The sequence below is a fragment of the Strongylocentrotus purpuratus genome, unplaced genomic scaffold (genome assembly GCF_000002235.5).
Source record: "Strongylocentrotus purpuratus isolate Spur 01 unplaced genomic scaffold, Spur_5.0 spur5_scaffold_14, whole genome shotgun sequence".
Lineage (NCBI taxonomy): Eukaryota > Metazoa > Echinodermata > Echinoidea > Camarodonta > Strongylocentrotidae > Strongylocentrotus > Strongylocentrotus purpuratus.
This window is the reverse complement of record NW_022145599.1, coordinates 34,497,936-34,513,607: the sequence shown is the minus strand read 5'-3', so window position 1 is coordinate 34,513,607 and position 15,672 is coordinate 34,497,936. Positions and strand designations below refer to the sequence as shown.

Genomic DNA, 15,672 nt, shown 5'->3' with positions numbered 1-15,672 from the left:
TGTCCAGAATGTTACATAGCTCAGAGTTGTAATTGTCAACAGCAGTCTCAATGTCAATGTTTGATGAGAACAACATAAAAGCCTGACGAACATCGGTAGCAAATCCAATCCTGTCTATCACTTTGATATTTCGCAAAACCTTATAACTGCTATTCTGATGAGGTTTATCAAGGTGAAGGTTGCAAGTGATGGCAGAATGGTCAGATATGCCAGGTATGATTTGAACAATGAACATTGGAGTGAAACTGACACACAAACTTGCAAATTATTAATACGTCAAGAATATGTCCCTTCTCATGGGTAGGTCCACCAATAACCTGTAAAAGACCATGGCTAGAAAGTAATTCGTTGAACCTCTTAGTGTTTTGAGAAGTCAGATTGTCCAGATTGTCTGTCATCAAGCATCAAGAAAATTCATCTAAGAACTTAGTGAAAGAAGACCGAGTCCGAGGCGGCCTGTAGATGACAACAATGTGGGTACTGACGCTGTTTGATGTAACAGTACCCGACCAGGCGCGTAGCCAGGGGTGGGGTGGTGGGGGCGGTCACCCCCCCCCAAAAAAAAAAAAAAACCCGGCCAAAAAAAAAAAAAGAGAGAGAAAGAAGAAAGGAAGAGGATGTAGGAAGAAAAAGGATTAAGAGTTGAGAACGTACAAAGAATCGTCTTCTTTTTCTAATATTTTAATGAAAAGTCAAGTCTTCAGTGCTTTGCGCGGAAGGGGCGGGGGGAAACTGCATTCATATAAGGATTAAGAGTCGAGAACGGTACAACGAATCGTCTTCTTTCTCAAATAATTTAATGAAACGTCAAAGCTTCCCCGCTTTGCGGGGGAAGGGGGCGAACTGAATTCAAACAATGATGAAGAGTCGAGAATGGTACAACGAATCGTCTTCTTTCTTTAATATTTTAATGAAACATCAGAGCTTCCGCGCTACGCGCAGAGGAAGACAAACTTGATTCAAACAAGGATTAAGAGTCGAGAACGCTACAACGAATCGTCTTCTAATAATTCAATGAAACGTCAATAAAAACTGAATTTAGCTACGCGCGGAGGAAGGGGAACTTGATTCAAACAAGGATTAAGAGTTGAGAATGGTACCACAAATCATCTTCTAATAATTGAATGAACGTCAATAGAAACTGAATTAAGAATCGAGAATGGTACAACGAATTGCCTTCTTTCTCTAGTAATCTAATGAAACGTCAAAGCTTTCGCGCTTCGCAAGCCTGCACCCACCCCCCTATGGAGCATGCTACGCGCGCTCTGTAAGTGATTTGCACGCTTTGCGTGCTCACTACCGCCTGTCAAAAATAGTGGGTTGGCTCCTTGGTTAGTACTTTACTGAATGTAGCTGGGTCAAGAAAGTAATAAAGCTCCACATATCTTTGCTTGAGGTTCAGGAGTTTATTGGTGTAACTAAAACATCATGCTTATGCTGTGCATGCTAGTGGTCAAGTGCAACTTACCACTCTCACATGTCCAGTACATAAGGCAGTGTATGAGGGTTGAATGTGTGCATATTTAATTACTCATTAAATACATCACACACTCTGTGTGCCAAAAGTACTGTGTTGAAGAGTGCTTTCTGCATGGTTGCTTCTGAATGAATGTGCATGGCTGTTTAACAATGAGCACATACAGGCGTAAGTTATATTCAAATTAGGAGTGCTGCATAACTTCAGCTCATAACATTACATCTCCCTTTCTTCAAAATAAACAATACAAGTTTTTACTCTAAACAGTTAAAAACTTTTCATGCTCTCATCCCGTCCATCTTTGCTTCTTATTTTACTTACATTACAAGTACATATTAGCACTTGACAAATGTCTTGAAAATAAATTCTGTTCAACCTTTCCCCTACTCCCCATTTAAACAAATTTTTAAAAAAAGAAACCTCAAAAGAATGAGGATGACACCTATCAACTGGTTTTACACATCCAGTATACAAGTTGTAAAACAAAAACGGGCTTTTCACTTGGAAAAGGCTACCTTAATCATCAGCATAAGTACAGTTAGTAATACTGCTTTTCTCATTATTTTTCAAAACTATATCATTTTCGATCAACTGGTTTGTCACATTGACTTTTGTATACCAAACTGTATAAATCAATGAAAAACCTTTAGCATTCATGAAGATTAAAACAAATAAAGTTACTTCTTTTTAGTATACAGTTCACAGTTAATCCATGTGAACTTTGGTATTTTTGTACGTTTCTTAATACCACTTTCAAATGATGTTAGTGTGAACATATTTGCACAATTAAGATTTACCTTAACATTTGATGCATTTATCTCCTGTGTGAGTTTGCACAATAATAGACAACAGTTTTCAATATTTTTAGTTGTATGAAAACAATGGAACAATATATTGTACTGAAATAAATAGTAAAAAAAACAACAACATATATAATCAATATATACTTTCTTCGCGACTAAGAAGGGAGAGGTTCCAGAACTTCACCTTCGATCACAGGTCTTTACCACCCGTGTCCCTACATTGATGTGATCCAATGTTGAAATTGGTTGATAACTGAATGTCAACTGAGTCATTATTGTCTTAAAAGTTCAAGTTCAGTCTGAATTTGTGCTTCTTCATCAGTTACATCTCAAAATCATCATACTTTCTAGGGCGTTGAGTGTTTCGCGATGAACGTTGTCTTCAAGGTGGAGTCTCCTCCCGTCCTGGGCTTCGAGGTGGAGCCTCCTCCCGTCCTGGGCTACTTCGAGTCTCGGGAAATGCACGATGTGGAGTGCTCAACTGCTCATCGTGGTCAGTGGATGAGGCACCTTCATCACCTGGACCGTTGCTGTCATCACCCCTGGGAGCCTCAGTTGTAGACTGGTCGGTATGGTCAGGTCTTATGTGCTGCCTGTTTCTTCGTAGGTAACTTCCCTCAGGGCTCTGGAGAATGTAGGAGCGCTGTCCCTCGGCCCTGGTATCTACTGTCGCAGGACACCACCGTCTGGACACTGGGTCGCGATATCTTACATCTTGCCCAAGGTAAAGCTCTGGCAAGTCAGCTCTTCTGGCATGTTTGTCAAAATAGAATTTTTGACTATTCTGTCTTTCCTGCAGCTGATTGTAGATGTCATCAGCATCTGGCTGTGTTCTCTGCAACTTGGCCGGGAGTGTAGTTCTCAACTGGCGATTCATGAGAACTTCAGCTGGACTTGGTAGTTTCTCTGATATGGGAGTTGTACGCCAAAGAAGTAGTGCTAGCTGAATGTCTGAAGTCTTCTTCATGATACCCTTGATGGTTCTGATTTGTCTCTCTACAAATCCGTTGCCTTGTGGTCGTCTTGGGGACGATGTAGCATGTTCAAAACCCCATGACTCTGCAAACGACTTGAACTGGTAACTGGCATACTGGGGTCCATTGTCGCTCACCACCTTTGCTGGTATGCCATGCTCTGCAAACACTTGTTGCATCATAGTGATTACAGCACTGCTTGTTGCTTGGTCTGGTAACTGGCGAACCACTGGGTACTTGCTGTAGTAGTCCACCACAATTAACCATTGTTTGCCTTTGAATTCAAACATGTCGGTTGCCACCGTGTTCCAGGGCATCGTGGGAATGTCGTGTGGCTGGAGTGGCTCTGGCGTTTGTGCTGGTTGATGTTCCTGGCATCTCACACATGACTGCACCACTCTGTCAATGTCTTTGTTCATGTTACTCCAGAACACCTTTCCTCTGGCCAGCAACTTGGTTTTTTGTTGGCCTAGGTGGCTGGTATGGAGCTTTTCCAAGATGTCTGGTTGCATCTGCTTGGGAATGACAACTCTGCTTCCCTTGAGAATTATACCGTCGCATACTGTTAACTCATCTCGGTAACTCCAGAACTCTCTCAACTCTGGTTGCACTTGCTTCACCGTATCAGGCCAACCCGTCACAATAACTTCCATCAGTGCACTTAGGACTTTGTCTTGTCTTGTAGTGTGTTTCAGTTCATCTACTTTCTTTGATGAGAACTGCACCAGATCTACTCTCAGATCAAGTTCAACCGTTTCATTGTTGTGGGTGCTTGGTAATCGTGAGAGACTGTCTGCGAGCAGATTGTCTAGTCCTGGACGGTGTGTGATCTGGAAGTTGTATCCCTGTAGTCGAATCAACATCCTTTGTAGCCTTGGAGGGGCTGCTGTGAGAGGTTTGTCCATAATCATCAGAAGTGGCTTATGGTCTGTGATTACATGGAATAGCCTGCCATAGAGATATGTGTGAAAACGTTCTACTCCAAACACAATAGCAAGCAGCTCTCGTTCAATACACGAATAGCGTGTTTCAGTTGAAGATAGGGCTTTGCTTGCGTAAGCTACTGGGCGGAGTCTACCTTCCTGGTCATGCTGTAGGAGTGCAACTCCTAACCCTTGAAGACTTGCATCGCACTGCAAATACACTGGGGATGTTGTGTCGGAGAACTGGAGTAGTGACTTCTCTGAAACTTCTTGCTTGAGTTTCTCCATGGCTGCTTGATGATGTGGTTCCCAGATGAAATCAGCCTCTTTCTTAATAAGGAGATCTCTCAGAACTGCAGTCTTTGTGCTGAAATCTGGGATGAAGTGAGATAGGTAAGTAATGAAACCTAGGAAGTGCTGCAACTCTGCCTTGGTGCTGGGAGTCGGCATTCCTGCGAGGTCAGCTACCTTCTGGGGATCTGGCTGGATACCATCCTTTGAGTATCGATTACCAAAGAAGTTGATACTCATTTGCCTGATATGGCACTTGTTTGAGTTCAGTGTGAGGCCTCTCTTTGCTGCTACTTGCATGAAGTTGAGAAGGTTGCGGTCGTGCTCTTCTACTGTACGCCCAAAGATTACAATATCATCTGCTATGCATTCTGCCCCTGTACAGCCTTCTAGAACTCTGTCCATCTCCAACTGGAAAATGTCCTGACTTACACTGAGTCCAAATGGTAGGCGACAGAAGACATATCTTCCAAAAGGTGTCTGGAATGTGGTAAGTCTTTGGCTGGCCTCATCTAACTTGACTGACCAGTAGCCGCACTTTGCATCTAACTTGGAGAAGTGCTGCATGTTGTGAAACTTGTGATTCAACTCCTCCAAGGTCTGCTGTTTGTAGTGAGGTCTGATAAGTGCCTTGTTCAATCTGCGAGGGTCTAAGCAAATGCGAATGCTTCCATCCTTCTTGGTGACATATGTGATTGAGTTCACCCATTCGGTTGGTTCGATGATTTGCTTGATGACACCCTGGCTTTCCATACTGTCCAGTTCTGCCTTGACTTTGTCTTTCAAGGCAATAGGCATCTTTCTAGGAGCGTCAACATGACTTGGAACGTTGGGGTCAACTGTCAAGTGATGTGTGGTACGAAATTCTCCAATCCTATCGAACTGCTGTGGAAAGAGTTGTACTAGAGCCTGGACACCACTGACTTGCGTTTCAATGTTCAAAGAGCAATGGAGAGTAACAAGTCCAAACTCTACAGATGACTGGAGACCAAGTATCACTGGGCCGTTGGACTGAACCACGTAAAATAAGGTATCAGTCCATGCTGTGTCTCCATACTTGCAGGGAATAACAACTGTTCCATACTGACCAATCAGTGTTTCATTGTAAGCTGAAAGGATTGTGCCTGCATCTGGTAGATTTCGTGGAAAACCTTGACGATCAAGCTGCTCTGGATACATGTTTCTGAAAGTTCGAAGTGGCAGTGTATTCGCTTCTGCTCCTGTATCCACTTTTACTTTCAGGTCATGGACACCTGGTTTGTCTTTCAACTTGATGGCCAAGTGTGCAATAGCTTCATTCCTCTTCACCGAGTCGATGACAATCGTGTCAAAATGAAACCTGTCAAATCGTTGTGGTAACGTACCCAGTTCACTTTCAGATTCGGTGTGTTCCTCTCGCACGTTATCCACCTGTTTGGAACGTCGTGATGGGTGTTGGCGTTCACCCACTCCCCTCTTCTTCCGGGAAGATGCATACGATTTATGATACTTCTGTGGTGGTTTGAGCTTGGTTGATAGGCACAATTGAGCATAATGTCCTTGCTTATTGCACGAGAAACATGTAACACTCGCTGCTGGACAATACTCCTTGCCGAATCTATGTTGTCTCCCACAGTTCTTACATAAACTCTTAGGTTGTTTCTGCTGTTGCACTGCATCTATGCTCTGTGTTGGATGATACAGAGACTGGAGGGTTTGGACATGTGACTTTGATGCTTCATACGTCCTTCCCAGCTGTAGAGCACCCTGTAGTGTAAAGTCCTTCTTTGTAGTAAGTAGGTCTTTCCGGAAATCTGCGATGGGTGTGCTGGCAATAATCTGTTCAAGGATTCGCTCATCTAGCTCCTTGTGATCAAATTCGCATTTACGAGCTATCTGTCGACATCTGTTTATGAAATCGTCCAACTTTTCATCTGGCCTCTGCATTGTTCTCGACAGCTTCAGCCGACACACTCGAAAATTGTCTTGAGGTTCTAGTTGCTCCTCAAAACGGTCTAGGATGATCTTTGCTGTTTGTTCAGACTCTGATAATGTCCAACAATTGTATCGCTGAAGGCCCTCTTCACCCGCAGCAAGTAGAATGATAGCAACTTCATCCTCTTTAGGTGTGTGCTTAGCCAAAAAGTATAGGCTCAATCTTTGTCTGAACATACGAAAAGCTTCAGCAAGGTTTGGTGCACCCCAATCCATTCGTGGTATATGATCAGCCATGTTAATGTTACTTCAATGCTGTGCTTCAGAAAAAGGAACAAAATGCTGGAATGTGTCACCACTCACCCTCAGGCATCAAACAAACTAACTGTTCATGGAATAATGGTGTCTACAAATTCCTGTGTGTTTCTCCTGAACAAGGAAAAAACCAAAATGGCTGCTGCTGTATTGCAAAATCCAAGATGGCTGCTGCTGTGTTGCAAAATCCAAGATGGCTGCTGCTGTGTAGCACATGGTACTGTACTGGTAGGCTGGCACAAAAAACTGGCACGTTGAAGACTTGCACTCACCGCTTGCCACCATGTCAAAAATAGTGGGTTGGCTCCTTGGTTAGTACTTTACTGAATGTAGCTGGGTCAAGAAAGTAATAAAGCTCCACATATCTTTGCTTGAGGTTCAGGAGTTTATTGGTGTAACTAAAACATCATGCTTATGCTGTGCATGCTAGTGGTCAAGTGCAACTTACCACTCTCACATGTCCAGTACATAAGGCAGTGTATGAGGGTTGAATGTGTGCATATTTAATTACTCATTAAATACATCACATACTCTGTGTGCCAAAAGTACTGTGTTGAAGAGTGCTTTCTGCATGGTTGCTTCTGAATGAATGTGCATGGCTGTTTAACAATGAGCCCATACAGGTGTAAGTTATATTCAAATTAGGAGTGCTGCATAACTTCAGCTCATAACATTACACCGCCTCCCTAAAAAAAAATCCTGGCTACGCGCTTGTACCCGACATCATCTCAAAGCTTTCGTAGACTAATGGTGGTTTAACATTTACATTCAGTTCATTGCGGAAAATGAATCCGACGCCTTCACCACGTCTTCCGGCCCTGGGTTGGTGCTTGAAGACAAAGCCTTCTGGACAGCAATCAGCAATGACCGCATCATCACATGGAGTGAGCCAAGTCTTACATAAATGCAAACAATGTCGAAGCTATTATCTACAACAAAATTGATGCATAAATGGCTCGATTGGGTGCATAATTTTTGCCAAATTAAAAAGAAAACAGTCTTAAGTTGATTACGGATGGACATTCATCGTTTTCTGACCAAATTCATTGTGATCGTCTCCGTCAATGTCATCTCAATAACATTCTGTACATGTTTCGTCACTTTGATCTCATGATGGTCACCGCCAAAAAGCCGGGACAGAATCAAGATAGTGATTTTACACATGTTAATCTTCTTCTTCTTCGGGAGTACTCCTCAACGTTCCGTAAGGAACCAAGCGAGGAGGAATCTACATGCGCAGAAGATAATAACTCGCCTAAATCATGGAAAATCGATGTGCAGTTCTGACTTATAATCGGAAATTGTTGTTCCATGTACTGTACATGTATTTTATTTTGAAAAACATGTTGATATTACGAGATAGAGGTTATTTTTGGATTTTGGGGTTGTGATTTAAAATCCTGTTTCCCCCTATTTCCTCATAATATTCCAGAGTTACAAAGCACAGGGCTTATAAAGATCATGGCCTTCTTACTGTTTTATAAGGTCATGGGTGTGTACGAAAGTGTGCGAATCAGTAATAATACATTTCATATCACCAAAATCGTCTGTTTTTCAACTTTGCTGCTCCCCATTGGGGATGCTTTCATTTAAGACACACTCTTACTGAGCACACCATTCATTTTTCTCTCTTTTTTTCCCCCCTCTCCCCCGCCCTCCCTTAAGTCATGTTCTACATTTTACAGTTCTCTATTTATCACAGACTTGACCTCTAGTTCCGCTCCTTTTATTAATAGGGCGCTTTAGCAACTCGATCGGAAGGCAGAGAGGATGGGAGAATTCACTCAACCGAGATCAAATAATGTCTGCAGTTCGGATTCTGTCTCTTGAAATACTATTATTCTTATCAGGTGAATGAATAATTTGTATTCAGGCACTGCACAAAGACTTATGCATTAAATTTGGTTACATTACGAAAATGGTCTATTGTACGGTGATACAACTCTTCTGTCAAGTTTAGGGAACGAACGGTATTATGGCTGAGAATGGTCGAGAAAATCAACAAGACGGAGAAAATTGATTAGTTCGCTCAGTTACCCTCGTCTTTGCTTCTGTCATGTTTGCAGAAGTGCTCTATAGACAGGTTGCAAATGAAGACGGGAGCATAGTACAAGACGATCTCAGTTGAGTGATTTCTCCCATCCTCTTTGCCTTCCATCACGATGCAAAAGCACCCTAATGTGTTATTTATATGACGAACCCGACCGCTAGTGCCGCTCATACGACCTGTAGTTCCGCTCCTTTTATTAAAGACACTCAGTAGTTAACTCTCATGGGGAATTCAACACCGTTCGGGTGTTTACCCAATAAGAGGTGCTGTCAATCACCAGAATTAGCCTTCAGTTTTATGACCAGCAGGCCTTATGTAACGTACTGCGTTTGCCACCGATACCCCCACATGTAGGTGGGGTGGGCCTGTCAAGAATACCCCCCACGTATCCTCTGCATGTCGTAAAAGGCGACTAAAAGGGAACCATTCAGCATCAGGGGGCTGGTGGTGGTACTGGGCAGCACCAGTAGGACCAATAAAAGCTTGCATATCTCTTAAGACGTTGAATTGAGAAGGAGAGTTTAGGCCGCCTTTAAATAAGCCTAGCTTGCTCTGCATTGGGCAGCAGCGGTGCAGTAGGAGTGTTTCGGCGGAAGATCCTTTTAGGACAACGGTGAACCTCTGATTAATGCCTGGCGTGCTGGATGATCCCAGATACGGCTACATACTGCGGTGAAGAAGGCAACGGAAAACCACTTCACTATTATTCCAAGAACAATCATGATGAACCACAACTCTAAAGCAAAAGACAGAGGCGTAAAGGGGACTCGTCTACCTCAAGGGACAAGCACCTTGCCCGGTAGGGTGTCCCATGGGTGACAGGTGGGCCCCGGCCGTCAGCCAGCTACTGTTCGCAATAGGAATACCATCAAAGTTGGAACATGGAATGTGAGAACACTGTATCAGAGCGGCAAGCTGGAAAATGTTAAACAAGAGATGATGAGGCTCAGTGGCGTAATGAGCAAAAACGTTTGGGGAAGGCTGACAACAACAAAAATCCGCAGCACCCCACTCTAACATGCATGGGCATCAGTGGCGGATCAAGGAATTTCTTACCGGGGGGAGGGGGGGGGGGCACAAAATGGCATGGGGTTAAATATATGTAAAACGATGAAGCGACAGAACGAGGATTTAGCGGCGAGGGAGAGAAGCATTTGCAATTTTAGAACCAAATTAGACGCATTTTCAGGCACTTCCTGGAGTAATATGACGTAACATTGCTTTCTCCTACCCCTTCCAAGAGTAGGGATCTTTTGCAATTTGAGAACCACATTTGGCGCATTAATGTCCACCGGCACTTCCTGGAGAAAAAAACGAGGCCTTCTGATTGGTTAGAAGTTAGAGAAAAGTGATCTGTCACGGCTTGAGAGGATGTAAATGCTTTGATGCCGCACAATGCACAAAGACGGTGGTCCGGTACTTCATCAGTAGTACTTGCAAAAATTTTCTCTAGTGTATAAACTGTGTCGTTATCAGGGGCGTCGCTAGATCTTTGTCAGTGGGGGAGTGGGGAGGGTGTAGAGGCCACCGATTACCGACAAAACGAGCAACCAATTACCGACAAATATATTAATGCCAATGCTCAAATGTCTACAAATTTAACCCTAAAAACCTGGGCCAGGAACTAAGTTATTTTTCAGTCTCCCCCCTCCCGCGCGAAGCGCGAAAACTTTGACACTTCATTAAATTATTAGAGAAAGAAGATGATCCGTTGTACCGTTCTTGACTCTTAATATTTGTTTGGAGCCAGTTCCCCCACCCCCTCCCGCGCGAAGCGCGGCAGCTTTGAAGTTACAATAAATTATTACTCTTAATCCTTGTCTCAATTCATTTTTGCCCATCCCGACACAAAGCACGGAAGCCTTGAAAATTCATTAAATTATTACTCTTCATCCTTGTCTCAATTCATTTTCGCCCATCTCGCGCGAAGCGCGGAAGCTTTGACGTTTCAATAAATCATTACTTTTAATCCTTGTCTGAATTCATTTTCGCCCATCCCGCGCGAAGCTTTCACGTTTCATTAAATTATTAGAGAAAGAAGACGATTCGTTGTATTGTATTCTTGTCTGAATTCAGTTCCCCTCCCTCCCGTGTGAAGCGCGGAAGCTTTGACACTTCATTAAATTATGAGAGAAAGAAGACGATTCATTGTAGCGGTTTCGTCTCTTAATCCTCATCTGAATTCATTTTTCGCCCATCTCGCATGAAGCGCGGAAACTCTGACTTTTCATTAAACTATTACTCTTAATCCTTGTCTGAATTCATTTTCGCCCATCTCGCCCGAAGCTTTGACGTTTCAATAAATTATTAGAGAAAGAAGACGATTCGTTGTATTGTGTTCTTGTCTGAATTCAGTTCCCCTCCCACGCGAAGCACGGAAGCTTTGACACTTCATTAAATTATTAAAGAAAGAAGACGATTCATTGTACCGGTTCCGACTCTTAATCCTTGTTGGATTCATTTTCGTCCATCTCGCGCGAAGCCCGGAAGCTTTCACGTTTCATTGAATTATCAGAGAAATAAGACGATTCGTTGTATCGTGTTCTTGTCTGAATTCAGTTTCCCCCTCTCGCGCAAAGTGCGGAAGCTTTAACACTTCATTAAATTATTAAAGAAAGAAGACAATTCATTGTACCGTTCACTACTCTTAATCTTGTCTTAACGGTGCATGTGCGGTGTTAATACTTGATGTAAGTATGGAACGCCCGGCAGTTCTTGTCACAGTTGCTTCTGGATAGGATTTTTTGACTAGTGTTACTGTAAGTGGCCACGGCCCCTTAGTGACTTTAAAAAAAAACATATTCTCTTCCTGGCCATTTGGGAATGTGTCAGTTTGCAACAGAAATGGAGAAACACACATTATGTTGAAAATCATGTGATATCACAAACATTTATACATCACTTGTATATGGAATTGAAAATGATTCACGGTTCAATTTTATTTGGGGGGGCTGGCGCCCCCAAGCCCCCCCCCCCCCCACCAGTACGCCAGTGATGAGGCTAAATGTCAACATATTGGGACTAAATGAAACAAGATGGCTGAATAATGGCGAGTTTGTGATAGATGAGTACAGATTGATTTATGCAGGAGGTGAAAAGTATGAAAGAGATGTGGGGTTACTGCTGGATCCAGATATCTCTAAGAGTGTGTTGGGACACTGGTGTGTAAAAGCGATAGGGTGCTGCTAGTGAAATTAGAGGGACACCCTTTTAACATCTCAATTATAGTGATTTATGCACCTACAGCAGATAGTGCTGACGAAGTTATTGACACCTTTTATGATTCCTTAGATAAAGCTAAATCTCAGTGCAAATCGAGTGACATTGTCATTGTCCTGGGAGACCTAAACGCTTACCGTATTTGCCGGCGTATAGGCCGCAGTATTTTTGGAAGAGAAAATATCAAAAAGTCGGGGTGCGGCCTATACGGCGAAAGAGTAAAAAAATATTTTTTTTTTTTTTTTTTTTTTTTTTTTTTAGTTTCGATTTATGGCGCTATGCCTGGCAATGTCTCACAGCTCAGTAATCAGTGTGTTGACTCACCACTCGGAAACTACAACAACACTAAAATTTGACTGTCATCTTGGTTTGAAAGTAATCTTTCTAATAGATCTCAATATGTAGTTTATAATAATAGTTCCTCAAATTTTTTTCTATAACAAATGGTGTACCACAAGGTACACCACTGGTACCATAGGTACTTTATTGTTTTTAATTCACATTAATGATCTTACACATTCTTCTAAAAACAACATTGTTACTATTATTTGTGACAAGTTTACAAGCACAAATCAGCGCCTTTAACTGCACCTCGATGTTAAATGAAGGTCCTTCCACGCGTGGGTTTTCGGCAGCAAAACAACAACAAAACAACAACAAAAAATGATTTTTTTTTTTTTTTTTTTTTTTTTTTTTTTTTTTTTTTTTTTTTTTTTTTTTTTTTTTAATGTCAAAATCGGGGGTGCGGCCTATGCGGGGGTGCGGCCTTTACGCCGGCAAATACGGTAAGTCGGTCATGGTACAGAGGGCAAATCAGTAGGTCTGCATGGAATTGGTGAACGAAATGAACGAGGTGACAGATGGGTTCAGTGGTGTGAGGGGGAGAACATGGTCATCACTAATACTTGGTTCGAAGAACACCCTAGACGAGTATACACTTGGAAGAGTCCTGGCGACATCGTCAGAAACCAGATAGATTATATTGCCATAAATAGTAGATTTAAAAGAGCAGTGAAACAATAAAAAATATATACAGGGGCTGACTGCGGGAGTGATCATGTGCCGGTGATATGTACACTTCAGTGTAAATTAAAGAAACTCAAGTTGTGAAAATATTGGATTTTAAACAGTTGAGTAACCCAGACATATGTCAAGAATTTACTGTACAAGTAAAAAATAGGTTTGAGTTACTCATAGATGAAGGTGAAGAAAACATGTGGGAGACGATGAGAAATATTCTGGTAGAAACAGCGGAAGAGTATGTGCCAATAAAAGAGAGAAAAAGAAGGAACAAATGGATGACAGAGGAGATTCTTTTAATGATGAAAGATAGACAGAAAATTGGAAAAAGACAATGCAAGAAATATAGGGACCTAGACAAACAAATTACCGGTAAGCAAAAGTGTAATGAGGCAAAAGAGGGCTGGCTAAACGAGCAGTGTGTAGAAATTGAAAATCAATTCGATAAGAATAGTAATGTTTACCAAAGAATAAATGAAATTTCAGGTAAAAAGTCTGGGTGTTCAAACCCTGGCTGTATCAAAGGAAAAGATGGGTCAATCCTGTTTGAAATGAAGGACAAAATGAGTAGGTGGACGCAATACATTGGCGAACTTGTTGAAGATAGTAGGGAAGCAATGCCAAGTTTTGCAGATGAAGTCAAAGGGGGAAAAATTCTTAAATCTGAAGTCCGTTGGGCAATGTCAAAGATGAAGAAGAACAAAGCAGCTGGACCAGATGGTGTGGTCACGGAAATGTTTGAAGCATTAGAGGAATATGGTGTTGATAGATTAACAGAAATTATTAACAAAATATATGATGACGGAACATTTCCAGATGAATTGGGCAGATCCATTTTCATTACTCTCCCAAAGAAACCGGGAGCCGTGGATTGTGAGCAATATAGGACAATCAGCCTTATTTGCCATATCGATCACTAAGATTATTTTGAGGATTTTGCTTTTGAGAGCAAGAAGTAGAATAACTCCCATGGTCAGAAGGGAACAATTTGGTTTTGTAAAGGATGCAGGCACAAGAAATGCAATATTTGTGGTTAGAAATATAACGGAGAGAGCAGTCGAAATTCAAAAGGATATGTAGATGTGTTTTATTGATTATTCAAAGGCTTTCGATAAAGCAAAACATTCAGAACTTTTTGAAGAGATGAACAAGCTTGATATATATAGGAAAGATCTAAGACTGCTACAAAGTCTATATTGGAATCAGTTTGCATGCATCAGGGTAGAAGGAGAGTGTAGTGAATATATTACTCAGACGGGGAGTCAGACAGGGTTGTGTTATGTTGCCGGACCTGTTCAATATGTACAGTGAAATCATTCTAAGAGAATTGGAAGATGAAAATGGGATACAAGTGGGCGGCCATTCAATCACAAATATTAGATATGCTGATGACACTGTTTTATTTTATGAATCATAGAAAGATCTCCAGAGACTCCTGAATGTGGTTGTAAAAGAGAGTGAGAGAATGGGACTAGAGATCAACTATACCAAGACAAAATGCCTGGTGGTCTCTAAGAAGAGCAGTCCAAAATGTAACTTGAAACTGAAAGAACAGATTATTAAACAAGTCTCCTCATTTAACTACCTCGGCAGCATGATCACCAAGGATGCCAGATGTGAGACAGAGATCAAGAGAAGGATAGCTATCGTTAAATCTGGATTTTCAAAGCTAGGCAAAATTCTGACAAATCGAACAATTAGTATGAGGACCAGAATACGAGTACCGTAAATCTCCGTGTATAAGGCGCACTTTTTTTTTTTTTAGTTTTTATTTATGGCGCTATGCCTGGCAATGTCTCCCAGCTCAGTAATCAGTGTGTACTGTTGACTCACCACTCCGAAACTACAACAACACTAACATTTTTCTGTCATCTTGGTTTAACCCTAATAAGGCCGGGGGGGGGGGCCATTATGGCCCCCCCCTCCACGATTTTTCCGATTGCTCGGGAACGCATATGGATGGCGCCCCGCCGCTCGCTGACTTTTTTCTTTCGAGTCTTGCGCAACTTTTAAAACAATTTTTTTGAAAATCGGACCTACGGTTACAAGGTCACGTGACCTTTTGTCTTTGCATGTCAGCCCGAAAATCGCTCATTTTCGTGATTTGTGTACAAAACATATGTAAAAGTCATTTTTCCTAAAATCAGATCAAACATGGGTTATTAGGTCTTGTTTAAAGTTTAGGTGGTTGTTTTGGGAGTCAAAATAGTTAAATTGTAGTAAGAAATGAAATAAAACAACAAAAACAATGAAATACATAAGTTAAAAAAACAATGAAATACATAAGAAATTATCAAAACAAGGGATAACATAAGGAATAAGCTGGCTCTTCCAAATTTTTTGTTGTATTATTATTCAGAATGGTCTAATGAATATATGTAGTGAAAAAGAATGCTTAAATATGAATAATATATGATTTATGGGTAAAAATGTGATTTTTATGACTTTATTTGCATAAATTACCATAAATATGCAAATGAGTGACTTTTTCAAAAAATTGAAATTATCTTATTATTCTATACACTTCACTTGACATGCGTGCAAATTTTCGCGGCGATCGGCCGCTTCGCGGCTGAGATCTTAAGGGGGGGCCATAATGGCCCCCCCCGGCCATAGTAAGACCTCAAATAGCCCGGCCTTATTAGGGTTAAAAGTAATCTTTCTAATAGATCTCAATATGTAGTTT

At 41.6% G+C, this 15,672-nt stretch overlaps 1 protein-coding gene across 1 annotated transcript; it reads right to left on the bottom strand.

Moving 5' to 3' along the window:
• Positions 1-2,662: 2,662 nt before the first annotated feature.
• On the bottom strand, positions 2,663-6,679 carry LOC105438148 (uncharacterized protein K02A2.6-like). The gene has a single exon (XM_030985253.1). The coding sequence runs from the start codon at positions 6,677-6,679 to the stop codon at positions 2,663-2,665; it is 4,017 nt and encodes a 1,338-aa protein (XP_030841113.1).
• Between the last annotated feature and the right edge of the window lie 8,993 nt (positions 6,680-15,672).